This window comes from Taeniopygia guttata, chromosome 3, assembly GCF_048771995.1.
Source record: "Taeniopygia guttata chromosome 3, bTaeGut7.mat, whole genome shotgun sequence".
NCBI lineage: Eukaryota > Metazoa > Chordata > Aves > Passeriformes > Estrildidae > Taeniopygia > Taeniopygia guttata.
The window spans coordinates 2,207,855-2,223,918 of NC_133027.1; the positions used below are offsets into that span (position 1 = coordinate 2,207,855).

The window sequence follows — 16,064 nt, forward strand, 5'->3', positions numbered from 1 at the left end:
GAAGGGTGATGAGTGCTGCAACTTTACTTTTCTGCTGTTGGAAATGGGCTGAAATAACCTCCAAACCCCGAGAATCCTCACAAAAAAACAGTCTGGAGTGGAAAAGTGTGAAATAAATACCAGTTCTTGGGGAAGGAAGGAGAGAAGCTGTGGTGGAGTGAGCACAGAATGAAATGGGAGGTGGAGCTGCTTGGTTTGGATGGATCCAACCCCAGGAAGTGCAGAGAAATTTTGGAAGAAATTCCCAGAGAATTCCTGGCTGCTCCATCCCTGGAAGGGTCGGAGGAACTGGGGGCAGTGGGAGGGTTGGACCTTGTCATGGTTTGACACGGGCACAATGCCATTGCCCCATGAAAATCTCTCAACTGAATGCTGTGAAATGTGATTGAGAACACAGCAAAGCAGGCCCAAGCTTAATAACAAGAGAAAAAAACTTTATTAAACTATTACCACTATGCTACTATAAAAGAGGGAAAAAAAAAGAAGAAAGAAAACACACACAATTCGAAATGAAAACCTTCCAAAGCATTTCTCCTCCCACCACCCAACTCCAACAAACCACAGTGAGACACAATCTGGACCCCAATCAGGTTTCCACCCTCCAGATAATCAACACCCAGTCCATCGACAGATAATCAATACCCAGCCCATTGACAGATAATCACCACCCAGCCCATCGACAGATAATCAACACCCAGTCCATTGACAGATAATCAACACCCAGCCCATCGACAGATAATCAATACCCAGCCCATTGACAGATAATCACCACCCAGCCCATCGACAGATAATCAACACCCAGTCCACTGACAGATAATCAACACCCAGCCCACTGACAGATAATCAATACCCAGCCCATTGACAGATAATCAACACCCAGTCCATCTGCAGGGAGAGAGGAGTCTCTCCTGTGCCACAGACCCCCAAAAACACAGCTGCCACACCCTGTGCTTCCATGTCACCACATGGCACCGCCCGGAGAAAAAAAGTTTGCCAGTGGTGACCCTCTCCTTTCCATGCACAGTGCTCTCACCACCAATGCATGGATGGACAGACTGCTTTTAGGATATTTCCTTTCAAGGATGCCCTGCCAAGAGGGGAAAAACAACAGTTCAGTTTTTCATTTTTGGGACCAACAGTCCCCCCCATTTTCCCCTGGGGCCGAGGATCCACGAACAGAGATCTTCTTCTCTTCTTCCTCTCTGAAGACAGGGGACACTACCACAAACCTTAACTTTTCCCTGTTCGCTCCACTTCTGTCTTTTCCCAGCTGAAGCAGGTCTCTTTGGCTCACCAGCATCTTCCCAAAATACAGTTTCTCTTTGGAGGAGAAGATCAGTTCAGTCTGTGGCTACCAAGAAAAAGTCCAGCCAAAAGCCACTCCATCATCTCCTCCCACCTAGAATTTCTCTTTCTAACATCTCAGGTTTCAGGCTGTCTCTCTTCCTCTCTTTTCAAACCAAGGAGGAGAAAAATGTCACAAAGCTTTCATTTCTCAGGAAGGGTTAGGGAGAGTCCTGCACTGACCGCTGACTGGAACCCAAAAAAAGCGAGTTCCCCTGGGAATTCTGCTTTTAACCCCTCTGTGTTCTCAGAGCCGTGTCCACCTTCAATTGGTCAATGTCCAAATTGACTTCTTCCTTCTGGAAAAATTCTTTTTCTGTGTCAAACCACGACAGACCTGGATGAGCTTTAAGGTCCCTTCCAACCCAAACCATTCCATGATCCTGTGATTCCATAATTCAGGGGGCTGCAGAGTTTGTGGAGAACAGAGGAGGAAAACCCTCCTGAATTATTTCTGCACATGGAGCAACCTGCTGATTTTTGAATTAATTCCACCAAAAGACAGCTCAGCGTCCTGGACTGGCAGTGCAGCCTGCCTGGAGAGCCACCACGAGGGAAAAAAAACATGATATTTTATTAGAATTATTCCAAACAATGCATTTCATTATTTCTCTGTGGAATATCCTTGATTTTGAGGCCCAGAGATGGAAATTCTCTTTCCCATCCGTTGTGTGTGTGTGGTTTTGCTGGGGTACAGATTTGACAGATGGTCTGCAGCGTTAGATTGAGGCACAGCTGTTAAAATGTCAGAATTCACATTGCAGACACGTTTTGTTCCTTATCCAGAGTCGTTTGTGTAACTTTAATCCAACAGATTATGTCTTTAATTGGCATCATATTATTTATGGATGTTGCTGCAGCGGATCAGGGCTGTGCTCTGCTCCTTCCCAACACCAAAAAACCCTTTTTTGGAGACTTTTCCATGGAGATGCATCATTTTATTTTATCCCCTGAGTATTCTGGGGTTTAATTTGGGGCAGAAACTTTGTGGATATTGCAGATTCATTCCTTGAAGGATTTAGGTGAGATTTCTTTTCACAGGAGCAAAATTCAGCAAAATTCACTCATTTATCCAATTCCTGAGAGTTGCTGCTCGTTATTTGTAGCCAGGGAAGACAGGATGGTGATTCCTTCCTGGAAAACAATCTCCAACATTCCCAGCTCAGGCATGAGTGGGTTTATTCCAGAATTCCAAGGGAGTGGCAAGCAAAGCTTCCCGAATTTCTCCAGCCTGGATGGATTGTCACTCACAGCCTTTCTGCCTGCCAAAAGTTCTGCTCCAGGATTTCTCAGCCTCCTGCCGAAATCCTGCTCCAACAGCCTCGTGCCTCTTCTCTGCCATGCAAAAAGGGTTTGTCTGCTGTGCTGTGGGGCTTTAATTTATTTTAAATCCAAGTCAGGGCGGCAGAGGAAGAGGATAAATAAACTTCTGCCCCTTGTGGAGGTGACAGATGGGATTTGCCCTCCTTTTGTGGCCGTTTGATGATGACAAAGTTGACATTAAGGCAGTCAGAACCCTGCAGGTCCCCCTGGTTTGTTCTGCCGGGAAATATTTGGGCTTGAATGACAAAATTCAGGAAATTTCTGCCATCCTCATCCCGGTGAAAAATAGAGATGGAATAGTCTGTGCTGGCACAGCCAAAATAGAGATGGAATAGTCTGCACTGGCACAGCCAAGTCACACGTGGAGCTGGAGAAGCCTTTGAGAATAAAAGGGAAATTCTCTTCAGTGTTTCCAAAATTTGGGAATTCAGCTGGTCTGGTTGTGTTCTGCAGGGGTTTGTTGTTGGCAGCTGGAAAAATCCTGGTGGCAGTGAGGATTAGACTGACACTGCACTGCTTCAGGGGCTGGGAAGGGAAAAAATGAGACTTTTTTACCTCAGCACTATAAATAAATGTCTGCGTTTAAATAGGAGGAGGAGGAGCAGGAGGAAGAAAAGGAGAAGGGGAAGGAGAAGGAGGAGGAGAAGGAAGGAGAAGGAGGAGGAGGAGGAGAAGGAGAGGAAGGAGAAGAGAAAGAGGAGGAGGAGAAGAAGGAGGAGGAGGAGGAGAAGAAGAGGGAGAAGGAGAAGAAGGAGGAGGAAGGCAAAGGCGAGGGAGGAAGAGGAGAAGGAGAGGGGAGAAGGAGAAGAGAAGGAGGAAGAGAAGGAGTAGAAGGAGGAGGAGAAGGAGGAGGAGGAGAAGGAAGGAGAAGAAGGAGGAGGAAGAGGAGGAGAAGAAGGAGAGGGAGAAGGAGAAGAAGGAGGAGGAAGGTGAAGGCGAGGGAGGAAGAGGAGAAAGAGGGGGAGAAGGAGAAGAAGGAGAAGGAAGGAGAGGAAGAAGGTGAAGACAAAGGAGGAGGAAAAGGAGAGGGAGGAAGAGGAGAAGGAGAAGGGGAGAAAAGGAAGGAGTGGGAGAAGGAGGAGACAGGAGAGGAGGAAAAGGAGAAGGAGGAGAAGGAGAGGGAGGAAGAGGAGGAGAAGGAGAGGAAGAAGGAGAAGAGAAGGAGGAAGAGAAGGAGAAGAAGAAGGAGGAGAAGGAGAGGAAGAAGGAGAAGAGAAAGAGGAGGAGGAGAAGAAGGAGAGGGAGAAGGAGAAGAAGGAGGAGGAAGGTGAAGGCGAGGGAGGAAGAGGAGAAAGAGAGGGGAGAAGGAGAAGGAGGAGGAAGGTGAAGGCGAGGGAGGAAGAGGAGGAGAAGGAGAAGAAGGAGAAGGAAGGAGAGGAAGAAGGAGAAGACAAAGGAGGAGGAAAAGGAGAGGGAGGAAGAGGAGAAGGACAAGGGGAGAAAAGGAGTGGGAGAAGGAGGAGACAGGAGAGGAGGAAAAGGAGAAGGAGACGGAGAAGAAGAGAAGAAGGAAGGAGTGGGAGAAGAAGACAGGAGGAGGAAAAGGAGAAGGAGGAGAAGGAGAGGGAGGAAGAGGAAGAGAAGGAGAGGAAGAAGGAGAAGAGAAGGAGGAAGAGAAGGAGTAGAAGGAGGAGGAGAAGGTGGAGGAGGAGAAGGAAGGAGAAGAAGGAGGAGGAAGAGGAGGAGAAGAAGGAGAGGGAGAAGGAGAAGAAGGAGGAGGAAGAGGAGGAGAAGAAGGAGAGGGAGAAGGAGAAGAAGGAGGAGGAAGGCGAAGGTGAGGGAGGAAGAGGAGAAGGAGAGGGGAGAAGGAGAAGAAGGAGAAGGAAGGAGAGGAAGAAGGAGAAGACAAAGGAGGAGGAAAAGGAGAGGGAGGAAGAGGAGAAGAGGAGAAGAAGGAAGGAGTGGGAGAAGGAGAAGACAGGAGGAGGAAAAGGAGAAGGAGAGGGAGGAAGAGGAGAAGGAGAAGGGGAGAAAAGGAAGGAGTGGGAGAAGGAGGAGACAGAGGAGAAGAGGAAAAGGAGAAGGAGACGGAGAAGGAGAAGAGGAGAAGAAGGAAGGAGTGGGAGAAGGAGAAGAGAGGAGGAGGAAAAGGAGAAGGAGGAGAAGGAGAGGGAGGAAGAGGAGGAGAAGGAGAGGAAGAAGGAGAAGAGAAGGAGGAAGAGAAGGAGTAGAAGGAGGAGGAGAAGGAGAGGAAGGAGAAGAGAAGGAGGAAGAGAAGGAGAAGGAGGAGAAGGAAGGAGAAGAAGGAGGAGGAAGAGGAGGAGAAGAAGGAGAGGGAGAAGGAGAAGAAGGAGGAGGAAGGTGAAGGTGAGGGAGGAAGAGGAGAAGGAGAGAGAAGAAGGAGAAGGAAGGAGAGGAAGAAGGAGAAGACAAAAGAGGAGGAAAATGAGAGGGAGGAAGAGGAGAAGGAGAAGGGGAGAAAAGGAGTGGGAGAAGGAGGAGACAGGAGAGGAGGAAAAGGAGAAGGAGACGGAGAAGAAGAGGAGAAGAAGGAAGGAGTGGGAGAAGAAGACAGGAGGAGGAAAAGGAGAAGGAGGAGAAGGAGAGGGAGGAAGAGGAAGAGAAGGAGAGGAAGAAGGAGAAGAGAAGGAGAAGAGAAGGAGGAAGAGAAGGAGTAGAAGGAGGAGGAGAAGGAGGAGGAGTGAAGGAAGGAGAAGAAGGAGGAGGAAGAGGAGGAGAAGAAGGAGAGGGAGAAGGAGAAGAAGGAGGAGGAAGGCGAAGGTGAGGGAGGAAGAGGAGGAGAAGAGGGGAGAAGGAGAAGAAGGAGAAGGAAGGAGAGGAAGAAGGAGAGGACAAAGGAGGAGGAAAAGGAGAGGGAGGAAGAGGAGAAGGAGAAGGGGAGAAAAGGAAGGAGTGGGAGAAGGAGGAGACAGAGGAGAGGAGGAAAAGGAGAAGGAGACGGAGAAGAAGAGAAGGAAGGAGTGGGAGAAGGAGAAGACAGGAGGAGGAAAAGGAGAAGGAGGAGAAGGAGAGGGAGGAAGAGGAGGAGAAGGAGAGGAAGAAGGAGAAGAGAAGGAGGAAGAGAAGGAGAAGAAGGAGGAGGAGAAGGAGAGGAAGAAGAAGAAGGAGGAGAAGGAGAAGAAGGAGGAGGAAGGCGAAGGTGAGGGAGGAAGAGGAGAAGGAGACGGTGAAGGAGAAGAGGAGAAGAAGGAGAGGGAGAAGGAGAAAGAGGAGACAGAGGAGGAGGAGGAGGAGAGGGAAGAGCAGAAGAAAAAGGAGACGGTTGTTGTTGCTCCACTTCTCACCGTGGTCTCCTTCCCCTCCCCACGGTGACAGCAGCACTGGAGCTTCTCCAGCAGCCTGGGAGCTGTGATCACACTCCCACTGGAAATGCCATCCTTGCAGGAGATGGGAATGTGTCACTTCTGTGAAAAAATGGATTTTAACATTTACAGCTCCTGCCCCAGAGTCTCTTCCTCGCCCAGGCAGAGTCTGTATTTAACAGTGTCTGAAACACAGCCCAGAGGGTGGTGGATTTATTGGTGGATTTATTTCCCTGATAATATCCCTCTGGAATTCTCCCAAGCCCATTCCCAAATCACAGCTCCCACATCCAGGAGAAGTGCAGACTGACAGATGGATGCCATCCTCCAGAGGAACTTTGGGATTTAACGTGCAGCAGGAGACATCTTGAAGGAACAAGAGCAGATGGATTTGCTTTTTGGACCCACAGGCAGAGATTGATGTCATTCGCTGTCTTTTGACTATTTCCATCTTTATCTTTATTTTTTTTTTTCCTGCAGAAATTAACCTTTCTGTCTGTCTGCAGACAGAAACTTGGGATGGTTTTTTATTATTGCTTCCCTCTCGGAGCACGGCAGGTAAAATAATTGGCCTTATTTAAAGTAAATAACAGGGTGAGTGAGTGCCGAGTTCGACCTATATCATGGAAAAAATATCATTTAAACCCACAGTAATTACGTGTCTTTTTTTATTGTTGGGGTTTCTTAAATAACTATTTAAATGCAGACATTTATTTTTAGTGCTGAGGTAAAAAAATCTGATTTTTTTTTCCCTTCCCAGCCCCTGAAGCAGTGCAGTGTCAGTCTAATCCTCACTGCCACCAGGATTTTTCCAGCTGCCATCAAATGATGAGCTGTGGGATATTGAAAGGCTTCATACAGATAATTTGGAATAGCTTTAAGGGGAAAAGCTCAACAGGCAACGTGATCTGTGCCCTATTTGGTTTTTCATACATGTAGCGCCGCGAGAAAGCAGAAATAATTCCAAAAATAAAAGCACACCTCAGTTTCTCGCCAGGTGAGGTAAGCTGGGACGTGCTCCGTGCCAGGAATTCTCCCTGAACGTGACTTGGCACCGAGCCCTGGGAGCAGGCCGGGGCAAAGTCACCTTTTGCCTTCAGAAAACAGAATAAACACCTTAGATCGGCCGGACTGGGTCTGTGCCAGGAGAAACAAACTCCCTCCTGCACTCCTGGCCGTGTTCACCTCTGATTTCCTGGCATGAACCAGCCAAACTGGGTGGGAAAAGTGGAACTGGCCTTGATTTTCTGCCAGGCTGCTGCCCCAGCTCCCTGTCTGTGTGAACATTCCCTGGTTTTCTTCAGGAAGCAGCAGCTGCCTTTGGATTGAGGCAGATTTATTGTTCGACTCCAGCAGAAGCAGAAGAATTTTGGTTCAGGTGTGAACGTGGGACAAACATTTCCAGGTGGAGTGTGAGCGCCTGGGGCTCACAGGAATCTGGAAAATAAATGTTGTGAGTTTTTAGGTAAGAGCAGGAGGCTGAAGGTGCTCAGGGAATGCAGGAGCTGTCTGCGGAATTAAACCCAAACCAATCCCATCCTCCAGGGCAGGCAGCCTGGAAGGGGTTCTGCCCTTTGAGACACAATTCCCGATTTTTTTCTCTGGTTCTGCCCTTTGAGACACAATTCCCGTTTTTTTTCTCTGGTTCTGCCTTTTGAGACACAATTCCCGATTTTTTTCTCTGGTTCTGCCCTTTGAGACACAATTCCCGATTTTTTTTTCTCCAAGGTGCTCAGGGGAAGCAGGAGCTGTCTGCGGAATTAAATCCAAACCAATCCCATCCTCCAGGGCAGGCAGCCTGGAAGGGGTTCTGCCCTTTGAGACACAATTCCCGTTTTTTTTTCTCTGGTTCTGCCCTTTGAGACACAATTCCCGATTTTTTTTCTCTGGTTCTGCCCTTTGAGACACAATTCCCGTTTTTTTTCTCCAAGGTGCTCAGGGGAAGCAGGAGCTGTCTGCAGAATTAAACCCAAACCAATCCCATCCTCCAGGGCAGGCAGCCTGGAAGGGGTTCTGCCTTTTGAGGCACAATTCCCGATTTATTTTTCTCCAAGGTGCTCAGGGGAAGCAGGAGCTGTCTGCAGAATTAAATCCAAACCAATCCCATCCTCCAGGGCAGGCAGCCTGGAAGGGGTTCTGCCCTTTGAGACACAATTCCTGATTTTTTTCTCTGGTTCTGCCCTTTGAGACACAATTCCCGATTTTTTTTCTCCAAGGTGCTCAGGGGAAGCAGGAGCTGTCTGCAGAATTAAACCCAAACCAATATATAATATATATTATATTTTTATATAAAATATATATTATATTATATATTTTATATATAATATATATTTTATATATAAAAAATAAATATATATTTTATTATATAAAATATATATAGTAAAATATCATTTAAACCCACTTGTCTTTTTTTATTGTTGGGGTTTCTTAAATAACTATTTAAACGCAGACATTTATTTTTAGTGCTGAGGTAAAAAAATCAGATTTTTTTTCCCTTCCCAGCCCCTGAAGCAGTGCAGTGTCAGTCTAATCCTCACTGCCACCAGGATTTTTCCAGCTGCCATCAAATGATGAGATGTGGGATATTGAAAGGCTTCACACAGATAATTTGGAATAGCTCAACAGGCAACATGAGCTGTGCCCCATTTGGCTTTTCATACGTGTAGCACCGCAAGAAACCAGAAATAATTCCAAAAATAAAAGTGCACCTCAGTTTCTCGCCAGGTGAGGTAAGCTGGGACGTGCTCCGTGCCAGGAATTCTCCCTGAACGTGACTTGGCACCGAGCACTGGGAGCAGGCCGGGGCAAAGTCACCTTTTGCCTTCAGAAAACAGAATAAACACCTTAGATCGGCCGGACTGGGTCTGTGCCAGGAGAAACAAACTCCCTCCTGCACTCCTGGCCGTGTTCACCTCTGATTTCCTGGCATGAACCAGCCAAACTGGGTGGGAAAAGTGGAACTGGCCCTGATTTTCTGCCAGGTTGGTGCCACAGCTCCTTGTCTGTGTGAACATTCCCTGGTTTTCTTCAGGAAGCAGCAGCTGCCTTTGGATTGAGGCAGATTTATTGTTCGACTCCAGCAGAAGCAGAAGAATTTTGGTTCAGGTGTGAACGTGGGACAAACATTTCCAGGTGGAGTGTGAGCGCCTGGGGCTCACAGGAATCTGGAAAATAAATGTTCTGAGTTTTTAGGTAAGAGCAGGAGGCCGAAGGTGCTCAGGGGATGCAGGAGCTGTCTGCAGAATTAAATCCAAACCAATCCCATCCTCCAGGGCAGGCAGCCTGGAAGGGGTTCTGCCCTTTGAGACACAATTCCCGATTTTTTTTCTCTGGTTCTGCCCTTTGAGACACAATTCCCGATTTTTTTTCTCCAAGGTGCTCAGGGAATGCAGGAGCTGTCTGCAGAATTAAACCCAAACCAATCCCATCCTCCAGGGCAGGCAGCCTGGAAGGGGTTCTGCCCTTTGAGACACAATTCCCGATTTTTTTCTCTGGTTCTGCCCTTTGAGACACAATTCCCGATTTTTTTTTTCTCCAAGGTGCTCAGGGGAAGCAGGAGCTGTCTGTGGAATTAAATCCAAACCAATCCCATCCTCCAGGGCAGGCAGCCTGGAAGGCGTTCTGCCCTTTGAGACACAATTCCTGATTTTTTTTCTCTGTGCTCCATGAAAGGTCAGGAGATTGAGGACAAAGAGAAGCTCCTGTGGCTGCTTCCACCCGGGAATTGCAATCATGGCATCACTCTCTTCCCCGGAGCCTGAGGGGAGGAAAGTTCCCTCCTTCCCTCTCTGAGTTCACCAGGATGTTTCTGTTTAGTTCTCAGATCAAAGAACAGAACGGGGAAAGATCACCCAAGTGATTTGCTTTAAATCCTGCAAAGCCACTTCCCAAATAACAGCCAAACGTCTGTGTTAAAATAAAAGGATTTGGTTTATTATCTCCCAGCGCTGCGAGGTCGGAAATTGGAACCTGTGGTGTGCCTATAATTTGAGTAGTTGCTCTTGCTGAGTAACAAAAGTGAGGATTTGCTAAGAAAATTATTTGGAGTGGGGGAAAATCTGCACATTCCATCTCTCCTTTGGCTTCCATCCCTTGGAGGACGGAACCAGACCACCTTTAAGGTCCCTTCACACAACAAAATCTGCACATTCCATCTCTCCTTTGGCTTCCATCCCTTGGAGGACGGAACCAGACCACCTTTAAGGTCCCTTCACACAACAAAATCTGCACATTCCATCTCTCCCTTGGCTTCCATCCCTTGGAGGACGGAACCAGACCATCTTTAAGGTCCCTTCACACAACAACAACCATGTTCCGTGGTGTGCTTATAATTCGAGTAGCTGCTCTTGCTGTGTGACAAAAGTGAGGATTTGCTAAGAAAATTATTTGGAGTGGGGGAAAATCTGCACATTCCATCTCTCCTTTGGTTTTAATCCCTTGGAGGACGGAACCAGACCACCTTTAAGGTCCCTTCACACAACAAAATCTGCACATTCCATCTCTCCTTTGGCTTCCATCCCTTGGAGGACAGAACCAGAGCATCTTTAAGGTCCCTTCACACAACAAAATCTGCACATTCCATCTCTCCTTTGGCTTCCATCCCTTGGAGGACAGAACCAGACCACCTTTAAGGTCCCTTCACACAACAACAACTGTGTTCCGTGGTGTGCTTATAATTTGAGTAGCTGCTCTTGCTGAGTAACAAAAGTGAGGATTTGCTAAGAAAATGATTGGGAGTGGGGGAAAATCTACGCAAAATCTCCTTTGGCTTCCATCCCTTGGAGGATGGAACCAGACCATCTTTACGGTGTGGTGTGCTTATAATTTGAGTAGCTGCTCTTGCTGAGTGACAAAAGTGAGGATTTGCTATGAAAATTATTTGGAGTGGGGGAAAATCTGCACATTCCGTCTCTCCTTTGGCTTCCATCCCTTGGAGGATGGAGCCAGACCATCTTTAAGGTCCCTTCAACCAAAAAAATCTGCACATTCCATCTCTCCTTTGGCTTCCATCCCTTGGAGGACAGAACCAGACCGTCTTTAAGGTCCCTTCACACAACAACAACCGTGTTCCATGGTGTGCCTATAATTTGAGTAGCTGCTCTTGCTGAGTAACAAAAGTGAGGATTTGCTAAGGAAATTATTTTGAGTGAGGGAAAATCTGCACATTCCATCTCTGCTTTGGCTTCCATCCCTTGGAGGACGGAACCAGACCATCTTTAAGGTCCCTTCAACCAAAAAATCTGCACATTCCATCTCTCCTTTGGCTTCCATCCCTTGGAGGACGGAACCAGACCACCTTTAAGGTCCCTTCACACAACAACCGTGTTCTGTGGTGTGCTTATAATTTGAGTAGCTGCTCTTGCTGAGTGACAAAAGTGAGGATTTGCTATGAAAATTATTTGGAGTGGGGGAAAATCTGCACATTCCGTCTCTCCTTTGGCTTCCATCCCTTGGAGGATGGAGCCAGACCATCTTTAAGGTCCCTTCAACCAAAAAAATCTGCACATTCCATCTCTCCTTTGGCTTCCATCCCTTGGAGGACAGAACCAGACCGTCTTTAAGGTCCCTTCACACAACAACAACCGTGTTCCATGGTGTGCCTATAATTTGAGTAGCTGCTCTTGCTGAGTAACAAAAGTGAGGATTTGCTAAGGAAATTATTTTGAGTGAGGGAAAATCTGCACATTCCATCTCTGCTTTGGCTTCCATCCCTTGGAGGACGGAACCAGACCATCTTTAAGGTCCCTTCAACCAAAAAATCTGCACATTCCATCTCTCCTTTGGCTTCCATCCCTTGGAGGACGGAACCAGACCACCTTTAAGGTCCCGTTACACAATAAAATCTGCACATTCCATCTCTGCTTTAGCTTTTATCCCTTGGAGGACGGAACCAGACCATCTTTAAGGTCCCTTCACACAACAAAATCTGCACATTCCATCTCTCCTTTGCCTTTCTTCCTTTGGAGGACGGAACCAGAACATCTTTAAGGTCCCTTCACAAAAAAAATCTGCGCATTCCATCTCTCCTTTGGCTTCCATCCCTTGGAGGACGGAACCAGACCACCTTTAAGGTCCCTTCACACAACACCCGAGCGCAAAGCGCAGGACAGGAAGCGTTTATCTCTTCCCAAGTAAGCATTTATCTCTTCCTCCTCTCGGATTTCCCAGGATTGAATCACTGAGATCAATTTGGCTGCCAGGCCTCCTCCTGCCCTGTTTCCCTGCTCCTCCTGGGGTTGTTCAGGCGTTCCTGTGAGGCACATCCCGTTGGAACAGAGAGCCTTTTGTTCCGCCCGATGCCGTGACTTGCACGGCGTCCTTGGGCGAGAGCATGAAAAGAGTCTTTTCATCTCCCCGTGTTTATTTTTAATAGGCAACAACGTCAGCAGTAGGCGGAGGTGACCTTTCATCTCAGGAGATGCGAGGGGGGAAGGCAATTTGGGGATAATTTTTGGGGTGTTACAGAAGGAGCGTGCCCACGGGCACAAACGCTACCTCAGGGCAAGCAAATCTCTTTTTCTGTGTTAGCAGGAGTTGTTGTAGGGATTTTTGATTTTTCTTCTGTTCTCCAGCTCAGCCTCTTCAAGAGTTTGAGGATCCCAGGATCATTCAGGCTGGAAAAGATCTCAGGGGAGTCCTCACCTTGTCCCCACCCCAGAGCTCCGAGTGTTGTTCCTTGGACACCTCCAAAGCTCCCTGGGCAGCCCCTTCTGAAGTTTAACAGCTTTTCCATCAGGAAATTCCCTCTGAATTCCAGCCCGGAGCTCCTCTGGCTTTCCTCCTGTCCTGCCCCTTCTCCTGGAGCTGTGTTTGCACTCCTTGAGGTGCTCTGAGGTCTCTTCCTAAACCTCTGCAGCTCCACCAAAACCAAACAGATCTTGTAACAAAGGCTCAATTGCAGGAAAAAAGGAACTTTGGGGACATCTTTTCTAAGTGGGAGGTGTATCAGATTAAATAGGGGAGGAATTATCAGGAGAACTTCAAATTTAGGAGTAGGTTTGTGAAAACTTGCAGTGGCAGGAGGCAAAACTTTGAGATTCGGGCAGGCATGAGAGCAGCAGCTCTTTTTCATAAAGTTGTAACTTAATTTTCTCATTTTCAAGGCTTTTTGCAAAGAAGGGAAGTTAAACTCTTACCATAATAAAAGTGGAGTTCTTGTTTTATTTTCCCTTTGCACCAAGTGAAGAGTTTCACCTCCAGTTATTCCAGGCAGGTGTTGTAACTCCCTGGGATCAATTTCTGATCCATGTGGTCAAACAATGGCTTTAACTCTGCTGTAGGCAATAAATACTCACAAATCCATAAATCAAATAAATCTGCAGTACACGTCCAGCCAAACAGGAGGAGTTCCTGGAGTAAGGTGAGCCTGTAAATGTAAATATTTCCTGACTGGTGCTGCCTTTTTCCTGGTTTGTAACTCTGGAGGCTCATCCTGCTCTTCCTGCTGCATTTCAGTTTGGGAAATTAAGGGAGTTTAATCAATTTGGTAAATAATAATGATGTTTAAAAAAAAACCAACACATTAAAATCATGGCATGGTTGAGTCTCGTGTTCCCAAATTTTTCAGAGGGATGGAGATTTCTGGGAAGGATTGGAAGAGTAAAGAGGTGGTAATGGAGAAGTGAAATTTTCCCTTATAATTCCTTCTATTTGCCATTTTCTGGTCACAGAAAATGACCTACTTTTTCCTGTCAGATCAGTTCTACTCTACAGTTTGGAAAAAGAAAATGCTGAATTTGTTTAAAGCACTTCTCAGGAAATTGCTGGTTGAGAATGTAATCTTTCTGCAGCTCCTCTTCAGCTGCACTTGTAACAAATTTAGGATTTATATGTATTTATATCCAGCAGGTTCGTTTGTCCTTCAGCTACCGCGCTGCAAATTCCCAGGATTGGAATTCCTGCTCCTTAATCCTGCTGGGCTGGGGAGAAAACTCCAAATAATGGAGTTTTCCTAAAAAATCTGTGTAGAACAAAGCTTTTTCCCTTTGAGCTGTGATTTGAAATATAAACCAGGAGAAGTTTTTCCAGCCTGGGGGTTGTTTTATTCCAGAACTGGAAGTTTTTATGTGTTCCAATATTCTCTAATTCCACTCTCAGGGGAATATCATTGATCTTACACTGACATCCAAAGAGATGGCGAAGCTTTGGGTGGTGGAATAAAACGTGGATTAATTCTTGGTGAGTTTTGAGGACAAACCACAAAAACCAGGACAGCGACGTGGATTATCACCACACACCAGCTTTTTCTGAGACATAAATCCCTGTCCTCTTTATTCCTCCTTCTTTATCCTTCAGCAGTGCTCCAGACCAGCTGTGTTTGCCTAAATCTGACAGATTTTCTCTCAGAGCTTCCAAGGAGCGTCGCTCTCGTTGACACCCAAACCTGTTGTGAAGCACCTCAGGAGCACGAGACGCCCGTCATTTATTTTGATATTTTTATTTTTTCAGGTTTTGATTCCACGGTGCTTTCTGATGCTTAGGCAAGAAATGAAATCTTGGTTGTGTGGTTGTGCTTTCACTGTGATCACAGCCTTGGAAGCTCCATGGATGTGTGGGAATTTAAATAACTGGGATAACGTACGCATACGCCGTCATGAGAGAAATGGGATCCACCCTCGGGGGGATTTATCCTTTAATTCCCACTGATTTTAACGCAGATGGAGGACATAAATATCCCTTGGGAATATTTGCATTGTCCCCATGGTCCCCCATCTTCCTAAAACCCCCAAATTTCGAATTCCGTCCCAATGTTCTCCCAACATCCAGAAAGTCGCGATGCGATAAAAAGCGAAACATTCCAACCAAAGAGCTGCTTGCAGCTACTGAATCCTCATTTTTTTGGGTTGTTTTTTTTTTCCCTTGGCAGCCCTTCCACCCGATGGTGAACCTGGAGTGCTCCCGGGATTTCCGCCCGTTCCTGTGCGCGCTGTACGCGCCGGTGTGCATGGAGTACGGGCGCGTGGCGCTGCCCTGCCGCCGCCTCTGCCAGCGCGCCCACAGCGAGTGCTCCAAGCTCATGGAGATGTTCGGGGTGGCCTGGCCCGAGGACATGGAGTGCACCAGGTCAGGAAACCCATTTCATTTTTGTATTTCCTTCCAGCATAAACTTCCACTCCCATTTTTAAACGTTTTCCGTCGCGCGCGGCCGCGTTTTCCTTCCCAGTCACCACCAACTTTTTCCTGAGCTGTGGGAAGCGAGTTCCTCTTTCTGCCCAAGAGATCAGCTGCAAATTGGCTGCGTTTGATGAGGGTGAAAGCTCAAAGCTGTTTGCTTGTCCCCCGTGCTGAGCTGCAAACAGCTGCGGTCAGCTTCACATGGCACAAATAAATTCATAGGAAAACGGTCCAATGGTGTTCCAAGCTGTTTGAGGCAGAACATGCACGAAATTAAAAGCAGTGTCTTCGTGCTTTATTGTTTTTTTAAGTGACTCCAACAGTAACAGGAAGAAATAATTTACAGCTGGATTGGAGAGAATGAAAAACAATTAGAATTATTTTAGTTAAATGAGTCAGAAGATGTTTCTAGGTTACTGGAATCAATCTCTCCTTGGAAACTCTAGAATTCCTCAGCCTCCAGTCAGAGCTTTATTTACACAAATGTCTTCATCATAATTCCATTTATGAAAACCGGTGTCAACTCCACAAATATCTTCATCATAATTCCATTTATGAAAACCGGTGTCAACTCCACAAATATCTTCCTCATAATTCCTTTTATGAAAACCGGTGTCAACTCCACAAATATCTTCATCATAATTCCATTTATGAAAACCGGTGTCAACTCCACAAATATCTTCCTCATAATTCCATTTAAGAAAACTGGAGGCAGTGCCAGTTGGAATTTTGGTGTCACCGCCTCACTGCCCTGTCCGATGGCAGCGAGTTCAGTTGTTTAGGAAAGGCTTTAAAATGTTTTTAAAATCCTGCTGCCCTGGGCTGGAATTCACAGATTTCCTGGGATGGATTTTACATCCTTACCTTCATTCTTAAAGCTCAAATTGGCCCCTCACCTGTTTGATTTTTAAACTTATTTTACAGTTTTGACATTGCGCTGCGGGATGAGTTTGTGATTAACACTGCAGAATTTGATGGATTCCCCATTTTTTTTTGGATTGTCTGGTTTTGCTCCGGTTG

At 46.7% G+C, this 16,064-nt stretch overlaps 1 protein-coding gene across 1 annotated transcript in view; it reads left to right on the forward strand.

The window, feature by feature from the left end:
- The window catches only part of FZD3 (frizzled class receptor 3), a 61,577-nt gene that overhangs the window by 17,737 nt on the left and 27,776 nt on the right, over positions 1-16,064 (forward strand). Inside the window, exon 3 of the mRNA XM_030269860.4 lies at positions 14,797-14,993. Coding sequence (XP_030125720.4) covers positions 14,797-14,993 — 197 coding nt within the window. The remainder of the gene's footprint in view (positions 1-14,796; positions 14,994-16,064) is intronic.